The following is a 23,667-nucleotide window of genomic DNA, read 5'->3' on the forward strand; positions in this document are numbered from 1 at the left end:
GCAGAGGGCCAGACTGTTCTTAATTAGATGATGCTGTCTTTGGAGAGTCAAATACAGCACTAACTTAACTCCAACTTGACTTTTGACTTCACTGTGCAGCTGTAGGGTTCCAGACTCCTGTGTTCTGATTCATTTTCTGGGAATACCTACAGGGCAAATTCTCTTCACTACTGTGGGAATTAGGAGTGATCTATTGGGAAAGACTATTCTCTAGGGTTGTTGGTCGGAGGTCTGTTTCTTGTTTTCAATGGCTGATGATGATGATGGTAGATAACTCTTATAGCTTACATGGCAGCAGTTCATGCTGAATGTCCAAGGCCAAGTTCTCATGAAAATAGATGGGTGTTACAGGAACTTAGACAGATTTTGATCACTTCTCCCTCTCTCCCCCAAATAAAAGCTTTGACACAGTCCATCAAGGATTGAATGTTAAGAAGCTTTTACCGTAGCTGAGATTTTCAGCTCCTATAGTTTTTGTGACTGGCAGTCATCATATAGTCCCTTATATACTTGTATTGCTGTATAGTCTTTTAACAGCAGTAGTGTATGTCCCTATCCTCCTGCCTCTGTTCTTGTCATCTTCTCTACAAAAGGGAGATCCTCAGAGTCTGCTATGGTTGAGGCTTCCATATACTTGATTTCTTCAGTGGAAATGTTTCTGGACATGGAGCTGTGCAGAATTGGATTTAGTCCCACTACCAGCATGCTTTCCCTATTTGCTTTTATAGCGGTGCAGGTCTATGTTTTCTGTTAATACTTTGATATCTTCAGTGGAAACCAATGAAAAGATGTAGGAAATGACAAACACAAGTAAAATAACAAGCTGCATTCATGGTTTCTGTTGACCAAGTCTACACATGGGATTTCGATTGAAATCCCTAATTTTGTCTGCTGACTTTTCCTTAATCGACAGGGTTCCTCTTAAAATCAACAGGGTTCTACTGTTGCTTCCAAAAATGATCTCTGAAATTATGAATCATCTTACATAGCATTCAAAAATGCATACATTCCTATCCAAATATAGAGGTGCCATCCAGCTGAGCTCACGTCTTGCAAACTTGGCTGGCAAAGATCAGACTTAAATTGTGTCGAAGCAGTGAAAGTGGATTTTAATCCATTTTGGAATTACAAAAGAGAAAGGGAAGATGTTTTCAAATTGAATTGTCTTTACTATGATGGAAAATGTGGGGAAAGAAAATGGAAGACCTCAATTACAAGTGTTGGAAGCACATAGGTAAATATTTTGTGATATTTGAAATACTGATCTAACTAAATGTTACCAACTTAATTATGAATATAAAATTTCTAATGTATTCTGCAGGTCTGCTAATAATGATGAGACAAACCAAAGTGACAGTAAGAAAGAAGAGAATTTCAGAGCATGAAGGCTCTGGAAGGATCTGTGTGAACTTGTACGTTTGTTGCAGAAAGGTAATGAATCTGCTGTGGAAGAGACATCAGTATATGCAAAAAAAAAACACCCAGATTTTTAAAGGGTGAAGAGCAGATGGGTTTTCCAGAAGACAAGGCCTCCTGTAAACTAAGTGGCCATTCCCCTAGTAATGGAATCTGGGAATATAGAATATGTATATGGCAGCCAGTAGCCTACAAAAAGTCTGAATGCTTAGGAAATGGTTTCATGAGAAGATGAAGGAACTTACTTGAAAACAAGTCTTTGGTTTTGTATCTGTTCCTTGATGAAGGGAATTTTGATTGTGTAAGCTCAGTGAGAGTTGCTCACATGCATGAATCTCTCTTCACAGTTGCAGAAACTGAGAGCATACATACTCTTTCCTGCTGAGCAGAAACCAGTTAAAATACCTCGCAGGCTGCAGTAGCACTTGAGCAGACCTAATCTGGAATTTGGTCTCCTGACAGGCTGTACCCATTCATGGGAATGTTAGTGGCAAATTTGCCACATAAGAAACCTGGTTTGGAAAACTTAAGCTGTTGAATTGTTGAATGTCAGTTGACAGACTGATGTGGTATATATTTCTGAATATTTCTTCCTTGACTCTTCCTCACTGTCCGTCCTGATTTGAAAAATGGCACGTACTTCAGAGTACTGTAATCTGTTTCTGCAACAGATTTATTTTTATTTCATTCCTTTCTTCATAATTAAGAGCATCTACATCGAGTTATCAAAGTAGCAATTCCTTAAATTCACATGGTTTTAGTCCAGATGGTTTCACTTTCTTGGGCTCAGGTGAAGTTTTTACTTAAATTTTCCATATATCTTTGAGATCTATTTTAAATCACATAGTCAAGCTGTGAAAGAGCTGGAAATCTTGTGCTAAAAAGTGAAATGCATCTTATTTTCTTATTTAACGATTTACTTGTATGGTATACTTCCCAATGGGCTGACTGTATTTAACATATGAGTTAAAACTTGGTATGAAATAAAAGATGATGGCTTTTTAGCTTCTATCTTTAAAATGTACTTTCAAGACAATTCTGGACCCTTTTTGTAACCAGTTATCTGATATCTGAGATTTGATATTTGACATGCTCATGTAAATTACGTGATTTAATGTAAGTTTTAAAATTAAACTGAGAAGGCACAGTTAAACTTTGAGTGGAGAAAAGGTTTTTATGATTACTTCAATAATTAAGTTTGGATTCATTCTTAACGCAAATAACACTCCTACTACATTGTGTATCTAAATAAACATCTAAATATATGCCTATTTTTACTGCACTATGCTCAAAACAGTTTATATGAAAACAAAATTACTTTTAAAGTTTCAGTGCATTAAAGCTGTGTATGTATGTGCAGGAATATGGCATATGGAGTTTCCTTTATTCTTCAAGTCCCTTTTAGACTGCTAGCATTTCCCAGAAGTTTGTATAGTGTTTCCTGCAGTTGTCAGCATTTGCTGTTCCTGCCTTTCTAACAGTCAGACTTTCTGAACAGTCTATGAGAGCACTTTTTGTCCAGCATACGGCTTGCTGGGGCTGAGCTTTTTATTATTTCGAGGAACTGCAAAAAGTCAGAGCTCTCAGGCAGCTCAATGCTCTTGAGCCTGCTTCTGGGAGTGTTTTATGGGGAAGTGCCAGCAGACCAGCCTGCCTGCATTTGCCAGAGAGGAGAAAACCTTGTTCACTGTTATTCTTGATCATAAAATAGACTGTTTCAGGACTACCTTTGGGTATGTACCCCATTTTCAGAAACATGTTGAAGAAAATGGTGAGGCATTAGAACAGATGCTGGACTAGCTGGTGTCAGTGCACTTCATGTTCTCATGAACATTGCGTACTTATGTGGCCTTTCCTTACACAGCAGATAGGTCACAGTACATATCAAGCTTGCTTTGCCAGCTATGCAGCTGTTTTATTGCCTCGCTGTGGGCTTCAAAACCCCATTGCATAGTGGGTTTTGAAGAGGTTTCTCTGAGGCAGTACTAGTTTGAGCTTGTTGTTGAGTATTGTGGTGTGCAGCTCCCACTTGTAATGTGGGACCACCCACTTACAAGTTGCACACATTAAAGTTTGGGGGAGCAGTGAGTTTTGTTAGCACCTGCAATCAAGTGATCTTGAGTTAAGCAAATTCAGTTATGATTTCCCTGCCTCCCATATGCTGTTGTCTGTTGTGTATAGAAGCTTATTTGTGATGTCTCCTCACATTTAAATTGGGGAACCTGCAGTTCACAAATTTCAATGGTTAGACTTGAAATAAGTTCCCAGGAAGTCAAAAGTCTAGGTTGTTATGTAAGCCCTAAAGTACATAGAATCATAGAATAGTTAGGGTTGGAAAGGACCTAAAGACCATCTAGTTCCAACCCCCCTGCCATGGGCAGGGACACCATCCATCATGACACCCACTAGTATTGTTATACCTGCATATTCTTGTAAGTATAAATGTATTTTCTGTCATTGTCTTTCTAGATACATGCTTCCCTGGCAGTGTAAATGAAGGACTATCATAGTTTATTTTTTTGTACTGCATGAGGAGGATTTCTTTTGTATCTGTTTGGAACTTCCCAGTTCTATAAACATCTAATCCTTGTGTTAAGCAAGAGGTAGAACAAAATACCTGCTCTTCCACTTGATATATTTGCAGGGCTTGTGGCCTAGAATGTAGAGTACTTCTTTTAATTAGAAACTTCCCTTAGCAGTCAGTTTTCCAAGTTTGTTTCCCTTGAATGGCCAGGATACTGTGACTATAGTGTTGTGAATCATTAAAATCGTTATAAACTAATATTTTTCTCATTAGGTTATTAAAACTGCAACTGTAATACTACTGTTAAATCACAAATCTCCTTCCCATAATAATACAGTATTCCTCACAGGACTATCTAAAAAACCCAACACCACGCACTTGTATTTAGCATCTACCCGGTTTGTTCATTAGGGGGCACTGCACACCTATAGGAGAGTCAGTGGGATTTGCAGAGAAACTTAGATGTGTTTCTGGTGATGCCATTTCACTTTCCTTAACCTGCTCTTCCAAACTGTCTACAGGTAGTGTAAAGTGAAATTCTTTGCTGTAAGTTAGGCTTAGTTCTGACTAAGACTGTTTCTGATAGCGGTTTATGGCAGTCGTGTAATGCTGGAATATATTCTTTCAAATTCCTTTTCTGTGTTCAGAGAAGTGTCTTCATAGTTTCCAGCACTGGTAGATTTGTCAGTTGTGTTGGTCTGACACTTAAGAAGGTGCATCCTTCTACACACTGCTTTCTGAATCTTAAGCCTGGAGCACAATTACACTCACTGGACTTCGATTTAGTTTGCATATGCAATAGAAAATATGGGTTACTTCCAATGGATCCTGATGGGGAGATTCTAGTCTTAACTGCTTTCTCTCTAACACGGTATCAAACATGTATTTTGCTTTTGGATATGGACTTTTCTATGATGAATGCCAAAATTTTTTGCAACTGGAGAGAAATTGCTGTAAAAAGCGTTTTATAAACTCTGCATAGGAGCAGAATACTTTGCAGTTACAAACATTAATCTGTACCAGTATGTTTCTGAAGAGAATGTAAAGCATACCGTAGGATCTGATAAGGTCTGTTTTCAAGGACACTAGGCTAAAACAATCTTTTCCAGCCAAATTCTTCTGATGGAAGTTGGCAGAGAGGCAGTGCGCAAGGCAAAGAGCCTTCATTGACTCTTGTACAGGAAAGATGCAAAATCTTAGAATTAGTTACATGTTTTTCTTAGCCTTCAGGACTTCTGCCAGCACTGCTGTACCTGCCTTATTTGTCTGAAGTCCTTTCTAAACCTATCTGATATGCACAACTGAAGCAAAGGAAGATGGTACCTCTGTGTTAAATCTAGTAGAGCAGAGGAATACGATGAGGGTAGTCTCTTTCATCTTGGAGTGATGTATTCGATCTCTGGATTGAGAGCAGCCCTGAGGACAAGGATCTGGGAGGGTTGGTTGATTAAAAAAACTCATCATGACCTTGCAGCATGCACTTACAGCCTAGAAAGTCAACTGCATTCTGGTCTGCATCAAAAGGAGCATGGCCAGCAGGTTGAAGGAGGTGGTTCTCCCCTGTACTCTGCTATTGTGATACCTTGTATGGAGTACTGTGTTCAGCTCTGGGGCCCCAAGACAAGAGGGATATGGAGCTGTTGGAGCAGGTCCAGAGAAAGCTGCAAAGATGCTCCAAGGGCTGAAGCACCTCTGCAATGGAGACAGGCTGAGAGAGCTGGGCTTGTTCAGCCTGGAGAAGTCTCTGGGGAGATCTTACAACAGCCTTCCAGTACATAAAGGGAGAATAAGAAATCTGGAGAGGCATGTTTTACAAGGGCCTGCAGTGACGGGGCAAGGGGGGGATGACTTTGAACTGACAGGGGAGATTTAGATGAGGTGTTAGGAAGCTCTTCCCTCTGAGGGCGATGAGACACTGGCTGCCTGGAGAAGCTGTGGCTGCCCCATCCCTGGCAGTGTTCAAGGCCAGGTTGGATGGGGCTTGGAGCAACCTGATCCAGTGGAAGGTGTTCCTGCTAGTGGCAGGGGAGTGGAACTGGATGAGCTTTAAGGTCCTTTCCATTGCAAATCATTCTATGATTCTATTCTCCCTGAGACCTTTTGGGAAGTATTGTCTGTTGTGGTGCATTGTTAGCCCTGTCTCAATGGTTGTCTCATGCCTAATGCTGCTTAGATGAAGTGCATAACAGATTATACTGCATAAATTAAGGCTGCCTAGAATAAGCCTTGTGGTCATCCTTGTGGCTGAAACAAATAAAATAGTCTTTGGCACTGACAGCTATTGTACTGAATGATTAACTCCGGTCAGGGGAAAAAAATAATGCTATTCTATGACCAATTCAAATGTCAAGACATGAATATGTTGTGTTCAATGGACTTTGGAGGACAATACTTTCATTTTATACTGGAAGCAAACTGTGTGATTGCAGTACTGCCAAGGGTGTCTTACTCTGGTCCATGCTAGCCTGTCACTTCACTTACATCACCTCTGTCAAAACAAATCTTTCAGTACTCTGGAGCCAGTTCTTAAAAGCGTGTGGTTGTCTTCAGCACTTACCTCTTAATAGTCCTGTAAATAATTATCTCAGTTTTACATCTAAGCCACAGATGCAGTCAACAATTTTTTTCACTAAGTAGAATGTAAAACATTTTAATGGTTAAATGAAGATTTAAGACTAAAATCTTGGGGAGAAAACATGGCAGATCTTGTTTTATAAAACTTCTCTGTCACAGAGCTAGTTAGGCACAAAAGTATTAGTATTAACTCTTCTTGTCCAGTTATAGTTTAGAAATTTATTATATTTTTTTGTCCTTTAAAATAAGTTAATATATGAAGGCATAATGTAGCTGTTTGCTAAGATGGGGACATATATATCCTGGTTTTACAAGCTGGCCATGGTTAGATACCCCTGTGTTTTCTGATGAACAGCCAAGCAACTGCTCCAAGCAACTCTCGTCAATGTCCCTCTGGTTATTTTTTCCCCTTTGCTTTTTTGTGTGAAAAAAACCCACAACACAGTCCTGTTGGATTATAAACTGAGCACAAGCCTGCAGAACACCCTTAGAGCAGTGAAGGCCTGTATTCCTGTATTAACAAGCGTGTAGCCATCAGGTTGTGGGATTTGGCAGTGCCTGCCTGTTCAGGGTGGGCAAGGCTGCATCAGGAGAACCACATCCAGCGTAAGCTTTCAGTTGGCATTGGTGTACTGAGACAAACTCACTGGAAGGACCTGTCAAGATGACATGAGGAATGGAACATGTGATGAAGGAGAAGCTGGGGGAATGGGCTTCCTCATTCTGGAGAAAAGGAGGCTAAGGAAAAGGGGAAACCTTCCTGGTATCTTTGTATGATGGCGTAGGGAAGACAGAGAAATACTTCTCAAAGCTGTGAAGTGCTTCCACTGTATATTCCACTGTGAAAAGTCAATAAAGGAAATCCAGACAAGGTATTAGGAGAAGATTTTTTTGCCAAGAGGGTTTCAGACGCTGGAATGGATTGTCCAGAAAGGTTGTGATCTCTCCATCCTGAGAGAATTAAAAACTCAGTATGGCCCTGAGCAACCTGGTCTATATTTGCTCTGCAGCGGAGCTGGAGGTTGGATGAGGTAATCTCCAAGGTCCCTTCCAACCTGAATTATTGATTAGTCTGTTGTTAATGAGGTGAGAGCCCTTGTAATCTTCTGTTTATCCATGTGTTGAAGGAGTTTTGCTTAGCTTTCAGTCCAGCTTGCCTGTTACAGGTGTGTCACAAACGTAGAGCCATACCATAGATTTGATCCTGTGGTGTATGTGTGGAGATTTCCTTCCTCACTGTTCCTCTTAAGATGTAACGTATTAAATGGATTCTCTTTTGGAGATGTAAGGTAAATCAAGCTAGTTTTGAAGTAAATAGCACGTACCTGAGTGTGTCTGTATCTGGAGGACTAGTGGCTGCTGTTCTTGTTTTACTGAGATTAAGCTCTTAGCAGATCTCTCTTGCCTGTGTCAGTAATGCAATTTCATTAACTTTAATAATAAGCAGGAGCATACAAAATCATCAGATGGTTGGATTTCTTCTTCCTAGGTCAAACTTCTGTATTTCAACAAACCAAAATGCTTGTAACACTTTTTGTATTTGACTTTCAATGTTCACAGCAATTGGAAGAAAAAAGTGAGGATGAAGAGGATAAAGAGTGCTTAAAGCAAGCAATAACTGCCCTACTTAATCTTCAAAGCAGTATGGAACGGATATGCTCCAAAAGTCTTGCAAAACGAAGGCTTAGGTAAACACGTTTCCATTTTTCCTGCTTTCTGCTCTTAATGCCTTGCTATAAATCCAGGGCTCCCAGTTTCCTCTTTTAGTAAACAATGAACAAAATAGTTTGTGACAAGCCTGCTTTTTCAGAGGAAGTGACATCAAAGCCGAGATAATTTGTTATTGTTTTAAAATTGTTCTAGTTTCTATGTGTTTGCATGCTGGTAGTTGAGACGTTCTGAGAATTCCCTGGTAAGTAGAAAGTTACGGCATTTGTGGGGTAATTGTGCTCAGATAATGAACATTCACTTAAAAATATTGTAGAAGTGCCTGTCTGTGGGATTAGAAGGGAATGTGCTTGAATTTGAAACTACTTAATCTGAACTGTTTTGTGCAATGCCTAGTTCAAATTACCACTGGATAATAGAAATAGAGGCATAGATAGCTAATTCTTAGATGCTCTGTTGTAGCAAATTCTTGATCTCATGCTAACATTTGTGTAGTTATTTAAACATGTTAAAACTTTGTGTTTGCTCTTAAAATTGTTTCAATATTTTATTTACGAAACAAGTTCTGTGCTGCAAGGTGGAATCTTTAGGCTTGGACATGGATAATTTTCTCTAAATAAGTTTCTTTCAAATTAATGCAGTCTAAAATTGTTTTGTTGGCTATGGAAATGAGTGGTTTATTAGGCTAAGAAGCACTAATGGCTTGCCTGCTTCTGGTTGTCCGTGTTTATGTACAACATTTGTTACATAGAAGATAAGTAGAAAATTTATCAGATGAGTTACTTAAGTGAAACATTAGTCAAGACTTGCAGTGGTGCTGATACTGGCTGCTGAAACTGCATTCTCAGTGGAATTCTCACCACTCAGGAAGATGATCTTGTGTTTTTGCTGTTAGTGGTGGTTGTGGTTTTTAAATACATATATACTAATAGGCTGCCTTTTTCCCATCTTCACTGAAGTGAATCTGCATGCCGGTTCTATACTCAGCAAATGAAGGGGAAACAGCTGGCAATTAAGAAAATGAATGAAATCCAGAAAAATATTGATGGCTGGGAGGGTAAGGACATTGGACAATGCTGTAACGAGTTCATCATGGAAGGAACACTCACACGTGTAGGAGCAAAGCATGAGAGGCACATATTTCTATTTGATGGCTTGATGATTTGCTGTAAGTCAAATCATGGCCAGCCAAGACTTCCTGGTGCTAGCAATGCAGAATATCGTCTAAAAGAAAAGTTCTTCATGCGAAAGGTACAAATCAACGATAAGGACGACACTAACGAGTACAGACATGCTTTTGAAATAATCTTAAAAGATGAGAACAGTGTTATTTTTGCTGCTAAATCAGCTGAGGAGAAAAACAACTGGATGGCAGCATTGATATCTTTGCAATATAGAAGCACGCTGGAAAGAATGTTGGATGTAACAATGTTGCAGGAAGAAAAAGAGGAGCAGATGAGATTTCCAAATCCTGAGCTTTACAGATTTGCAGAACCCGACTCTGAAGAGAATATTGTGTTTGAAGAAAACATGCAGCCCAAATCTGGAATCCCCATCATCAAGGCAGGAACTGTTGTCAAGCTTATTGAGAGGCTGACTTACCACATGTATGCAGGTGAGGCGCTTCTTTTATATACCCAAAACTCAAAGTGGTGACCAGGCTGTGTTTCTCTTTCTCTGCTAAATACATGCAGCAAAATATATAAAGTTGCAGAAAGTAAATATGCTTTGCAATACACATATCCTAACATGCTTTTTGAGTTACGGTTTTGAGATCTAAATATGCATCGCTATAGCAGTTAAAAATATGAATCCTGTTTGGCTGAATATGGTGGGATATGCATAAGGTTATTCTCATCAAAGCGATGGGGGATCGGGCGCCTGCAGGAATGGAGCTCTAGGCAATACTTTTTACTGTATGCCGCAGGCTACAAGAATTGCATTTGCTCGAGACTTCCAAAGCTGGGTGGCACATGAAGCACTAGCACTGTGGGAGGGAATTATGGGCCCAGTGTTTTCAGTTACGGGTTCTACCCATATTACCTGTGTCCATGCTGGCATGTAATGGAAAAGACCAAATACCAGGTTCCTAGAAGAAGTCACTTGCATAATTTGGCCTTGGAACTTTGCCTTAATCAGAATTTCAGTGGGGATTTGATTTAAGGACTTTTGGTTTCTGTTTGTGTTGAAAGTACCTTGAAGGCATTTATGTGATCATCCAGTCCAACCTCTTTTTTTTTAATAATTTCCCAGGATTTTCATAAGCTATGATGAAAAGCATTGGGCTTGGGTTTGGGTTTTCTGTTTGGTTGGTTTTTTTATCTACCTGTATGTCAGTTATTCTAAAACTTCAGGCATCTTGGCATTTGTGCTTCTCATATTCAATTGTAGATTCTTTTGTTGTTGTTTCCCTTTCTTTTTACTCTTTGCACTCTGATTGTACTCCTTTGACTCTAAATTGTACTCCTGCAGCTCAGTCCTGGATACCCTGCATAATCCAGGAATATTTGTTTGGAAGATGTGGGGAATAAGCAGAATATAATTAGTGTAGTATAGTATTTTTGTTTATTTTTAAATGCTTGTAAATACATGGTTACTCCATTATGGTTATTGCTCTTCTCCACATTCCCTTCAGTTGAGCTTTCCTAACACGTATTAGAAACCCAATGCAATATTGTGCTGGCAGTTCTCACCAGAGTGGTTTTGTGCCTGTCATCATTTTCTTGTAACTTTATAAACTTCCAACTCTTGGCTTCGTATTCCACAGTCATGATTTGTGACATAGTTTTATGTTTTGGAAAGCTAAAATAAAACAATTCAGCCTTAGAGAAGGACAGATGCTTTTTGGTTTTTAGAGCTAGCATTGTATTTGACAGAGAACTGGCAAAAATAGTACTTCATTAATACCCTTGTGAATATTTGCTCTGCTTTGGCTAACTTATGCACCACTGAGAATTGCCCTTTCCAGATGTGCTGGGACTTTGGTGCCATAGCTGGCGGTGTTTCAGGCCAGGTTGGACAGAGCCTTGGGTGGCATGGTTTAGTGTGAGGTGTCCCTGCCCATGGCAGGGCGGTTGGAACTTGATGATCTTAAGGTCCTTTCCAACCCTAACTATTCTATGATTCTATGATTATTCCAGGTGATAGCAGCGCTCTCCAGGCATCATTTCTGTCCTGGGAGCCACAAACTACATTCTCCAGCTTCGTAAAATAGAAAGGCCTGTTTTTAAGGAGCATGTGGCTTCTTGAAATAATTGCCTCTGTCATATTTTTTGCATGTCTGTTTGCCCTTGCTAGCATGTAGAACATCAATGAAGCATTCAGATCAATTGATTGGATCCACCTTCATCCACAGTCATTTAAATCCCTGCTTGTAATAGCCCTTATTTAATAAAGCTTTAAGTAGGTTGCTTGAAGCCTAACAACATATACATACAAGGTTGCTTGAAGGTATATGTGACATGGACCAAACTATTGTATGACAAAACTGAGAATGTGGGTACTGTGGGATAGCCTATCTTCAAAAGAAGAAAAATGGTTGGTTTTGTGATATATTTGGCCTGCCTTTGTAGCCTTAAAGATCTTAGTGAAACATGCATGGACCTGATGCTGAATTGTTAGGTAGCACATGATTTCTTAGCACCCTTTTCTTCCATTCAATACCTTCTGTTTTATTATTGGTTTCCTATGAGGAAAAATTAATTGGTCTAACCATTCTGTGCCTTTTCTGTCCTGTTCTGGGTCTTTTCCAGGGGAACAAAGAAATAGAGCTATAGTGACTCAGCCAAAATGCTCTGTTGTGCAGGAAACAAAGATCCATTTACTATGGAAATCATTCAGTGTTTTTTTGCACCTTATGAGATGCAGTGAGTAGGGCAACAGCTTTCCATAGTAACCCTTTAGCTCTTCTTTCATACACTTACCACGTGAGTTCAAGTCTTCTGTTTTGCTTGGAGACGTGGGAAGATGAGTACTCTGGTGATACCTAGCCAAGCAGCTACAGGCTGTAGAAAGACTCTTCTTGTTCCATGCAGGATTATGTATGTGTGATTGTAATCTTGAAAGAATTTATTGACTTCGTATGTCAGAATAGCAAGCCCTTCTGATGTGACTTGTCTCAAATATGCGTGACTGGTTAGGCAGCCCTTGATCTGACAGTCTAAAGACAATATTTACTGTAGCTATGACTCTTTGCTAGGTTTTTATCTTTGTAAGTCAGATACTATAATTACAGATATAATCATAGAGGTGATACCAATCTGTTGCGAGTAGCTGAAGAGCAGTTTAGTTAGTTGCATATGGAGGAGTATATGGGCTGTGTTCAGACAGTAGTCTCAACTTTTTTGTCAGTCGTAGAATGGTTTGGGTTGAAAGGGACCTCAAAGATCATACAGTTCCAATCCCTCTGCCAGGGTCAGGGACAGCAATGAAGATCTACGCAGTCCATGTCATTTGTAGATAGGGGTGTTGGACCTTTTATTTTTCTTCCCTCACCTCCCTGACGATGCACAAACCAGCTGAAATATTTCTCTGTTTAGCTGTGGAACAGGGACCAAAGCATTGCTTTACCATGCAACGCTGCTGGGGGTAGGAGGCATCCAGTGAGAGTGAGCGCAGGGAGAGAGCCCTGATGGCCACCTGGCCAGAAGGTGTGGCAGATTGTCCAAACTCTCCTGCTATAGAGCAGCAAAGCAGGGAGAAATCTCCTCAGCAAAAGCAGCTTTCTGTATATTTTTGCATGAGAGAAACTGCCCTTCAATTAGAAATTCAGGTTCTGACCCTACTTGCATATTTTAATAGGTTTTACTTGTTTTTAAGTTGTTTCTGCATAAATTATTTCCTCCTTTGCCTGTTCCTTAAGAGCAGCTGAGTTAGGTGGTACCAAGATTTGAAAGTGGTGGCAGTTTTTTTTATGTATAGGGCAGTGCTCTTCTATTTTTAAAGCTTTGATATGTTAAGAGTGCTTGTGCGTCATCATAGTGTCCGTTTCCTTTCTTAAGGAATTCAAGGGTGATTATTTATAAATCCTTGTAGAACAAGTTATTGTTCTTTTTTAGCTTTCAAATTGGCTGTATTGAAGAGAGAATTATCACATGAGCAGACATCCTGACTAACTAGTGGTGTCTGTATTTTTTTAGCGCTTGCTCATATATTGTACACTATTTTGAGTTACAGATTTTGCTAGTGAGATAACAAGGTTAGATTTGATTTTCTGATCTGCTTCATTTGAAATTCAATATGTATTGTGGGTTTAACCACTGACCCTACCTGTAAATAACAATAGCTATGACTCAGAGCTTGCAGTGATCTGAAAACGTTAATTGCTGTGGAGGCTTTCATTTTCATGTAGACAAAATCTGCTTAGGGGGTTGCCTAAGGAGGTTGTGAATTGCCCATCGAGGTTGTGAATGCTCCATCCCTGGCAGTGTTCAAGACCAGGTTGGACAAAGCCTTGGGTGAGATGGTTTAGTGTGAGCTGTGCCTGCCCATGGCAGGGGGCTTGGAACTTGATGATCTTAAAGTCCCTTCCAACCCTAACTATTCTATGGTGTGTGCAGATTACAAGATGTGAAAACATGAGTTACTGTGCTTACTTCTATACTTGTCTTTTAGGATAACAAAACCTGTTTTTTTCATGATGAGGATGATGGGGACAGGGATGATTTTCTTTGTGCAAAAGGGTTTTTGAGTTTTGCCTTTGAAAAGGATTTTAGACTGTACAGTTTCAAGGAGAGGTGGGAGATGCGTTATGAGAAAAATGGCTTAGTGAAGGACATAGAGATGGTAAAACAGAGTAGCCAATTGTTTAAGAAACGGGAATTGGCATACAACAGAAATGCAAGGAAATGTTGTGTTACACAGTGCATGGTTAATCTGTGTGACACATTAAACTGTTGCCCACATGAAGAGAGCTTAAGTAGGATCTAAGAAAGGTAGAAGGTTCATGCAAATGGACAAGGTGCTGGTAAATAGTTAAGGAGGATTTTAAAAAACCTCTTAAGAACCCCTATTCCAGGCAACAAGTCTAATGGCTTCGTACAGTGTTAGGTCAAATAATGCAGGTGTTTTCATCTTCATTACAGCCTGTAGGAACTCCTGCCTCAAGTCCTGTGTGCTCCTCTTCAGCCACTCTCTCTTAGAAAAATTACCAGTTAATTTTAAAAATCTGTGTATGGATTTAATATGCAAAGCCATTGTAACATGGTCATTAATTTTATTCAATGATAACAAGGTTAACTTCGTTTCTAGTTGCATCTGTGCAGTGCCAGCATGCTGTCACTGCATTTCCTCATACTCGAAAATAAATGGTTTTGCTTTTGTAATGAAGGGAGACACTTTGGGGCTTCTGTTATCAATATTTGCTTGGTTTCAAACATATTTGAGTAGTTTAACTGATAGGTAATTAGTCAATTTAAATGAAATCTGCTGATTTTTTTGCAGTGAAATAAATGTAACCTCAAAGGAGAGCTGTCAGCTGAAAAATATCTCACTTGCCTTAAACGTGACTATCAGTTGTACAAGTTTAGGGGAAACTTTTTCCCCTTGAAAAGGCGATTTCTGTTGAATGCAAAGTTACTTGCTGTGTCTTTTGTGAGTTATCTTGACCTGATCGTTGTCAAAACTAAAGTTATTTACTAGGTGGCTCATAAATAAAATATTTATTATTTTCAAAGTTGTTGAAAAAGAATCCAGTCTTTTAATAACCAAAGGAAAAGACAAAGTAATTGGTTTGAGTTTTCAACAGGATAAAAATTGGTTTTAAATTCTGATTTTCATTGCTATTTTAAGAGGTTCTGAATTGTTACATCATTTTCTCTGTAGATTGATAAACCAGCATCCTTAATTGTGACGGGTAGTTAACGTGATTTAAAGTATAAAAATAAAATTAAAAAAAGGTAATCACTGACCTGAGCATGAAATTATTCTTTGTCTTAGATCCCAACTTTGTTCGGACTTTTCTCACGACATATAGATCCTTCTGTAAACCTCAAGAGTTGCTGAGTCTGCTAATAGAAAGGTATGCCACTGTTAAACATACTGTTCATATGAACTACCTGTTCTGTATTATTGTTGTTGGTTTTACTTGGAGTAGTAGAGGTTGTAAGATTCTTGTTTTCTTGTTGTTCTTGATTCACTCCAAACACTTTTTAAAGTGTTTTTTAAGTTGTCATTTCAAGGATTGTAGGTGAAATATACAAGTTATATCCAGGAGCCTTCGGTTTGTTCAGGTAGCTCCAAGAACTTCCAGCATCCCATGGTTTTATCTTTGAAATCTGTGTTGTTACTGAATTTAGCAAATCTTCCTATGTGCTTACCAAAATATAAGATTCTGACATGTTGAAATGTTCTGAATTTCAAGCTATCTTTAATTGACATCTTATTCATGCATGCTGTGAGTAAGATGAGTAAAATAAGAGCTTGGTCTTATGCCCATCTTCTCTGCTAGATTTGAAATTCCAGAACCTGAGCCCACAGAAGCTGATCGTATTGCTATGGAAAATGGAGACCAGCCTCTTAGTGCAGAGTTAAAACGATTTAGGAAAGAGTACATTCAACCTGTGCAGCTACGGTAGGTATTGCATCAATGTGAGCCAAACAGACTTCCTTTAAGTCTTTTGAAGTACCATCTTTTGGATGCAGTGGCTCTTGGGGATACCTTTCTTGCAGCCTTTCTTGCAGATGCTTTGGTAAAGAGTATGCATGGGCAGTAAGCCATTTAGACCTTGCTACTTGAAAACCTGGTGGAAATCTGAATTCTTGGCATCAAAAGCCTTAGAAAAGGCTTGTGATGAGTTTTAGACTTATTAATGTGCAAATTAGTTTCTTGTACTTCCCAGGTTTTTTTTAAATCCATATTTCTTCAAGGTTATATATGTGTGCCACAAAGATGTAGACAGAGAACATTTTAGATAATGTTCTTTTTATGAACAATAGCATTACTCTGACTTCTTTAAATTTAAAGTAGAAGGATGCTTATATCTGGTTGCTAGTGACATGCAGACAGTAGAATAATTGCTTTTGAATTGCTGATTCTGATATTCTTGCGAGCCCTCACCAACTAAAAGCCTTGAAATGCTAGACATGAAGGTACACTGCATTGTAGAATGCTTACTTATCCTTTCCTTTTCCAGAGTATTAAATGTGTGTCGACACTGGGTAGAACACCACTTCTATGACTTTGAAAGAGATGCTGATCTTCTGCAGCGTTTAGAGGAATTCATTGGAACAGTAAGAGGTATTTGTCATTTCTTAAGCGCTAGCATTTATCATAGAATCATAACACATCCCTTTTCAGAGGTATGGAATGGAATCACTGAGCAGAGAAATAGGACTGACTGCTTATTAAGTACTTCCCAGAGAACATAAAATAATCCTTAATTTAAAAAGCCAATCAACACTATTACTCAAAATCCTTGAATAATAATGTTCAAAAGAAAGAATGTTATTTACATCCTAATAAGTATTGGTTTTGTTATAAAGGGACTGAAATAATGCAAAATAGTAATAGCTGAATAATCATCAGGACTGAATAATTGCTTTGATTGTCCTCTTAAACCGTATACAGGTGTAATTTTTGTAAAAGTTTGATGATGGAAACCACTGTTTCTTTGAAGCGAGGGTTTTCCAGGTATTTCACAGTGCGTATTAGAACTGTAGGTTACCTTCCACTTGGGATTGTATAGATTTTTCCTGATCCCTTGTAAAAAACCTGAAGCAGCTGCAGGAGTACTTTGTAGGAGAGTGTTGTGTTTGAGAAGTATTTAATGGTTATTTAGAAATAAAAAAGAGGGAGAGAATGAGCCAGTTAGTTTAATGTGGATTGCTGGTAAATTTTCAATGAATTCGCCATCTCATGCAGGAAATTCTTATGGTATTGAGTTAAACAGGCATTTGGCAGCTTAAAGCCATTCCCCCTTGTCCTGTCCCTACATGCCCTTGTCAAAAGTCCCTCTCCAGATTTCTTATAGGCCCCCTTTAGGTACTTCAACGTTCCCATAAAGTCTCCCCTGAGCCTTCTTCAGGCTGAACAAGCCCAGCTCTCTCACCCTGTCTCCATAGCAGATGCACTTCAGCACTCGGAGTATCTCCATTGCCTCCTCTGGATTCACTCCAACAGCTCCACATCCTTCTTGTGTGGGGGCCCCAGAGCTGGATGCAGGACTGCAGGGTGGGTCTTACCAGAGCAGAGTAGAGGGGGAGAATCCCCTCCCTCAACCTGCTGGTCATAATGCTGGTGATGCAGTCCAGGACATGGTGGTTTCTGAGCTGTGAGCGCACACTGCCTGGTCACGTTGAGCTTCTTGTTAGCCAACATGCCCAAGTCCTCCTCAGGGCTGCTCTCAGTCTCCCCAGCCTGTGTTTGTGCTTGGGATTGCCCTGACCCAGGTGCAGGACCTTGCACTTGGCCTTGTTGAGCTTCATGAGGTTTGCACTGGCTCATCTCTCCAGCCTGTCCAGGTCCCTCTGTATGGCTTCCCTTCCCTCCAACTTGTTACTGCAACACACAGTTTGCTGTCATCAGCAAACTTGCTGAGGGTGCTTGATCCCACTGTCCGTGTTGCTGACAAAGATGTTAAACAGCACCGGTCCCAGTACCCCTGAGAAACACCACTCATCACTGACCTGGAAATTGACCGCAACTCTTTGAGTGTGACCATCCAGCCAGTTCCTTATCCACCAACTGGCCCATCTGTCAAATTCATGCCTCTCCAATTTAGAGGCAAGGGTGCTGTGTGTGACAGTGTCAAATGCCTTGCTTAGGTCTGGATAAATGACCTGGACCTGTGCAAGTTTAGTAAGGGTAACTAAATAATAATTTCAATAGTGCACGGTTATTAAGAGTAACTAAATAGCAAATTTCTGTCTGTGTGCCAGGCAAAGCGATGAAGAAATGGGTTGAATCTATCACAAAGATCATCAACCGGAAGAAGCAAGCACAAGCCATTGGGCAAAGTCACAACATTACTTTTGAGAGCCCTCCTCCGGCGATTGAATGGCACATAAGCAAACCAGGACACACAGAGACTTTTGACTTGCTCACTTTGCATCCAATTGAAATTGCTCGGCAGCTTACTTTACTTGAGTCAGATTTTTACAGGTAACTTTCCTCCATTGAAAAACACATGACACAAACCAAAATATTCTCCAGCATGAAATTGTTTCTGCAGGCCCCTGATGTGAATCCCCACAGTAGGTCAAGGGACTTTACCAGTGCTGTATATTGATTGCTATTTTGTCAGGAAAAACTGCTAAAAACAAGTATTTGTCTTATCCTTCCCCCCAGTTAATGTGCAGTAGATAGGGCTGATGCAGCCTGTCAGTTGCATTGTACTGCAGGTTTCTCTTTATATTTTCCAAGTAGATCAGCTTTTGAGAAGTATGAATGTTAATTAAATCAGTTTTCTTCATATCCTAGTTTGTGAAGCAGATTGTGGATCGGTTCAGATCTCACCAGCTGTCTGTGAGAGGCTGTTCAGGTGTTGGAAGCTCACATTTTATGATGGTGAATGAAACACAGACTTCGTTCTTTATTTAGATGAACAGAGCTGGTTAATAGTCACCTAAATTAAGAAATACACACTAAAAAGCATAGAAATACTAGTCAATTAGTCGTGTAAGGTGCCTAACATTATACAAGAGAAGTCATATCTTAAAAATTTATTTCAAATATTAATTCAAAGTTCACTGCAAATAAGGAGGTTTGGGAAAATAATATCTTCTCTCTGGCTTTTAATTACATTTCTTTTTATATGTGCATCTACTTTTCTAGAGCTGTGCAGCCATCTGAACTAGTTGGGAGTGTGTGGACAAAGGAAGATAAAGAAATTAACTCTCCCAATCTTCTCAAAATGATAAGGCATACAACTAACCTCACTTTGTGGTTTGAAAAGTAAGTCACTTTCCTGAATCTGCTCTGGACATCTACAGTCCATTCAGAAGTATATACTGTGAAAAACTCTGTTAAGAAAGAATCCCAGTTTTAAATCATGTTCAGATGCTGCAGCTGGTCCCTGTGAGAAAGAATCCCAGTTTTAAATCATGTTCAGATGCTGCAGCTGGTCCCTGTGAGACTTTTACCATAAATAGTCTCAGATTTTTATTCTGAGAATATTTTCAAATGCTTATTCTCTAAATGTTTTCCAAACTGTGTCAAGTAATTCGATAAATTTTTCATGTTTGTGGTACGACTTAATATTTGATTTTGGAAAACTTATCAATGCTTTAATACAAGATCAAATGTTCTTCTGTGGTTAGATGCATCGTAGAAACAGAAAACCTGGAGGAAAGAGTTACTGTAGTGAGCCGGATAATTGAAATCCTGCAAGTATTTCAAGAGCTAAACAACTTTAATGGTGTCCTTGAGATTGTCAGTGCTATGAACTCCGCAGCAGTGTATAGGTTGGATCACACATTTGAGGTACAGTAAAATGTTTTCCATTTTTGGTATGGAAGTGTAATGCAGAAAGCCCGTTTAGTCAGTAAGCATGTCCTTCAGAGAAGGAGCAAGGAAGATAAATCCCCCAACAGATTAATCAATTGGGGTGTAATAGAGAGGTTTTTTCCTTGGTTTCAGAAGCAAGAAATCAGTCCTCACTTAGGCAGGAAAAGGTAGCAAGATCCTGAGATAGTCAGGCACTGTCATCATGGTGACTGACCTAAACATCTTTGGGAGAGCATTACTCTGAGTACTGTTGCTGGGCTACACTTCACCCTGTCTTTCCAAACAACCTGTTTCATCTCTCTTCTTAGCAAATTCCAAGTCGCCAGAAGAAGATTTTAGAAGAAGCTTATGAGCTAAGTGAGGATCATTATAAGAAATACTTGGCAAAACTCAGGTCCATTAATCCTCCTTGTGTGCCTTTTTTTGGTAAGTACATTTGGTTTCAATGAGCTGTATCATGCATAAACATTTGGAAAGTATTGAGCTAGGGCACTAAACAGAGCACAAACAATAGTAGAAAGTCAATTTTAGCAGGGCAGTTGGGTTTGATTTTCAGATGCCTGACATTATGTGAAATATGTGAAAGAAAAATTAAAGTGACTGTCCATTGTATATGTTGTATATCTGCAATATCTTATTTACATATTTACTCATTTTTACTTTGAACTGTCATGCGATCATAAATGCCTTAAATGGAAGATGGTCACATTAGAAATATTATTGCCATGGACTAGTAGAGAGAAAAGAACCCCCTTCCCTATCAAGAATTTCAAGAAATAAAGCTACAGTTTTTATTTTCATAGCTTCTTATAACTAGAGTCTTTCTATTAAAAAGTCTTATTTCTATAAAAACAGCCTTCGGGAAGCCTCCTCTTTATCATAGGACTGAACAGTTGTTGTTCCAAGTAGATTGCTTGGAATTTCTGACATTTAGAAAATTGTGAAGTATATGGCACTTCTATTCTTTAGCAACCTATTTGAATGTTTACTGCAGATCAGTTCCAGCTCTGGACATTACTCTTGTCCAGCTTAGGCTTCAGGCCTATGAACGAAGATAGTTTTGATAGCTTTTTTGGCCTTTTACAGGTTGGGGAAAGATATACTCCAGAGCTCTGCAAAGAAAGATAAGGTGAACTAAGAAATCTTCTATCTTGCTTGAGAGATGAGTAAAGGTTAGCAGGATCACACATGAAAAGCTTCATTTATTTCTGTCAAGTTATGCTTAGAAAAGTCATAATGACAGTTCCAGATATATTATCTAGGCTAGGATGTGCTAAGAAAATTGGGGCTCTTCAGTCCAGAGAAGAGAAGGCTGCGTGAAGACCTCATAGCAGCCTTCCAGTATCTTAAGGGGCCTACAAGGGTGCCAGGGAGGAACTCTTCATCAGGTACTGTAGAGATAGTATAAGGGGTAGTGAGTTCAGACTTGAACAGGGGAGATTTAGGTTGGATATAAGGAAGAAATTCCTTACTGTGAGAGTGGAGAGGCACTAGAACAGGCTGCCCAAGGAAGTTGTGAATGCTCCATCTCTAGTAGTGTTCAAGGCCAGGTTGGACAGGGCTTTGAACAACCTGGTCTAGTGGGAGGTGTCCCTGCCCGTGATAGAGGAGTTGGAGCTAGATGAGCTTTAAAGTTCTTTCCTATGATTCTATCTGTGGACTTAAGAGCACTCTTTTCTCTCTAATCTTCAAATGATTTGATGCAATTATGAAGCCAGGATTGGAGACTGGAAAAGAAGAATAAAACCTGAAAATAACTTTTTGGAGCTTAGCTGGGGTCTGTAATGGGGTAGAGCTGAGTTGAGGTGGAACCGTTGAGAGAAAGCGCTTGAGTTCAGTTCTTAAGACACGTACTCTTATCTTGCAAAATGCGAGTAGTGTTCAGTTGTGTCAGCTTCCTAAGCAATGCAAAGATGCATAGACTTTGAGATTTTGATGCAAAAAAGGCAGCTTTCTAGAAAAGACATATTAGGGGCAAATTTTTTTTCTTTTTTTCTGGAGACCAGTAACGAGTGGTGTCCCTCAGGGATCGGTGTTGGGACCGGTCTTGTTCAACATCTTTGGTGACACGGACAGTGGAATTGAGTGCGCCCTCAGCAAATTTGCCGATGACACCAAGCTGTGTGGTTCGGTTGATACCCTGGAGGGAAGGAATGCCATCCAGAGGGACCCTGACACACTTGTGAGGTGGGCTGATGCCAACCTCATGAGGTTTAACCATGCCAAGTGCAAGGTCCTACACCTGGGTCGGAGCAATCCCAGGCACAGCTTGGGCAGAGAAGAGATTCAGAGCAGCCCTGTGGAGAAGGACTTGGGGGTGTTGGTTGATGAGAAAATGAACATGAGCCGGCTTCAGTGTGCGCTCCCAGCCCAGAAAGCCAACCGTATCCTGTGCTGCATCAAAAGGAGCGTGACCAGCAGGTCAAAGGAGGTGATCCTGCCCCTCTACTCTGCTCTTGTGAGACCTCACCTGGAGTATTGTGTGCAGTTCTGGTGTCCTCAACATGAAAAGGACTTGGAACTGTTGGAACAAGTCCAGAGAAGGGCCACGAGGATGATCAGGGGACTGGAGCACCTCCTGTATTAAGACAGGCTGAGGAAGTTGGGACTGTTCAGCCTGGAGAAGAGAAGGCTGCGTGGAGACCTCATAGCAGCCTTCCAGTATCTGAAGGGGGGTTATAGGGACGCTGGAGAGGGACTCTTCATTAGGGACTGTAGTGATAGGACAAGGGGTAATGGGTTAAAACTTAAACAGGGGAAGTTTAGGTTGGATATAAGAAGGAAATTCTTTCCTGTTAGGGTAGTGAGGCACTGGAACGGGTTGCCCAGGGAGGTTGTGAATGCTCCATCCCTGGCAGTGTTCAAGACCAGGTTGGATGAGGCCTTGGGTGATACGATTTAGCCTAAGGTGTCCCTGCCCATGGCAGGGGGTTGGAACTGGATGATCTTGAGGTCCTTTCCAACCCTAACTATTCTATGATTCTATGATTCTAAAATATTTAAATTGTTGCCCTTATTGATCCTAACAGAGATTTTTTCTAAATAGCATGCAGAAGATCATTTTTGAAGATTTCATTCTGTTCCTGTCACGTGCTTTCCTCCTTGGTTTGTACTGTATGTTGAGAAACTCTTCTTTGTGCTCTTCAGGGATTTACTTAACTAACATTTTGAAAACAGAAGAAGGCAACCCTGAATTTCTAAAGCGACATGGGAAGGAACTTATAAACTTCAGCAAGAGAAGAAAAGTAGCTGAAATAACAGGAGAGATACAGCAGTACCAGAACCAGCCGTATTGTTTAAGAGTGGAATTTGACATCAGGGTAAGTGGCATTATTTCCTTGAGTCCTTGCACTGAGCTACTTCTCTGGTGACTCTTGACAGCTGATAGACCATAAGGATAGACTGAATTCACATCAGACTGAATCAGAGACGAGGTGAAGTCCTGTCATAAAATCTCTCTTGGGTCTCACTGTAAGGAAGGGCAGAAAGCTCAGTGCTTGCACTTTGGTTAGTTTTGTTGGAGTTTTGTTTTGCTTTCCCTTAGCTATTGGGATGTAGATAACTCTTCTTACTGATCAGCGTTAAACAGGAACAGAAACTGCCAGATTCTCGCTGTCCTTCACTCGATTGGGTTTATTTGTCCAGTGAGCCCAGTTGTCTTATTCCTCCTTTGCTTACCCTGCCTTTACGTTTCCAGGTTTACCTGATAGCACTGGCAACAAACAGATTTAATAACTTAAAAATCTGTCATTACTTCTGACTCCAGCATTTTCTCTCTTCTCTGGAATAGTTTGTATCATTTCTGCAGTAGAAACAAACAGTAATAAGCTACTAAGAAGTAGCTTAGCTGACAAGTTCTCTACCTTCTTGTATTTCAGAGATTTTTTGAAAACCTGAATCCAATGGGAAACAGCATAGAGACGGAATTTACAGATTACCTGTTCAACAAGTCACTGGAGATAGAGCCACGAAATGTCAAGCCTCCACCAAGATTTGTTAGTATTCAATTTATGTATTTCAAAACCTGCTTACGTATGTCTTT

The 23,667-nt window shown here is 39.9% G+C and overlaps 1 protein-coding gene across 1 annotated transcript in view; it reads left to right on the top strand.

Moving 5' to 3' along the window:
- SOS1 (SOS Ras/Rac guanine nucleotide exchange factor 1) overlaps positions 1–23,667 on the top strand; it is a gene marked incomplete at its 5' end in the record, with an annotated part of 53,696 nt that overhangs the window by 25,335 nt on the left and 4,694 nt on the right. The window contains 11 exons of the mRNA XM_057396784.1: positions 8,075–8,202; positions 9,142–9,797; positions 15,119–15,200; positions 15,630–15,752; positions 16,315–16,418; positions 18,059–18,281; positions 18,954–19,073; positions 19,439–19,601; positions 19,934–20,051; positions 22,773–22,945; positions 23,504–23,620. Coding sequence (XP_057252767.1) covers positions 8,075–8,202; positions 9,142–9,797; positions 15,119–15,200; positions 15,630–15,752; positions 16,315–16,418; positions 18,059–18,281; positions 18,954–19,073; positions 19,439–19,601; positions 19,934–20,051; positions 22,773–22,945; positions 23,504–23,620 — 2,007 coding nt within the window. The remainder of the gene's footprint in view (positions 1–8,074; positions 8,203–9,141; positions 9,798–15,118; positions 15,201–15,629; positions 15,753–16,314; positions 16,419–18,058; positions 18,282–18,953; positions 19,074–19,438; positions 19,602–19,933; positions 20,052–22,772; positions 22,946–23,503; positions 23,621–23,667) is intronic.

The sequence above is a fragment of the Pezoporus wallicus genome, unplaced genomic scaffold (assembly GCF_028554395.1).
Source record: "Pezoporus wallicus isolate ANWC-B61680 ecotype Strahan unplaced genomic scaffold, APGP_CSIRO_Pwel_v1 contig_7265, whole genome shotgun sequence".
In the NCBI taxonomy this organism is placed as follows: domain Eukaryota; kingdom Metazoa; phylum Chordata; class Aves; order Psittaciformes; family Psittacidae; genus Pezoporus; species Pezoporus wallicus.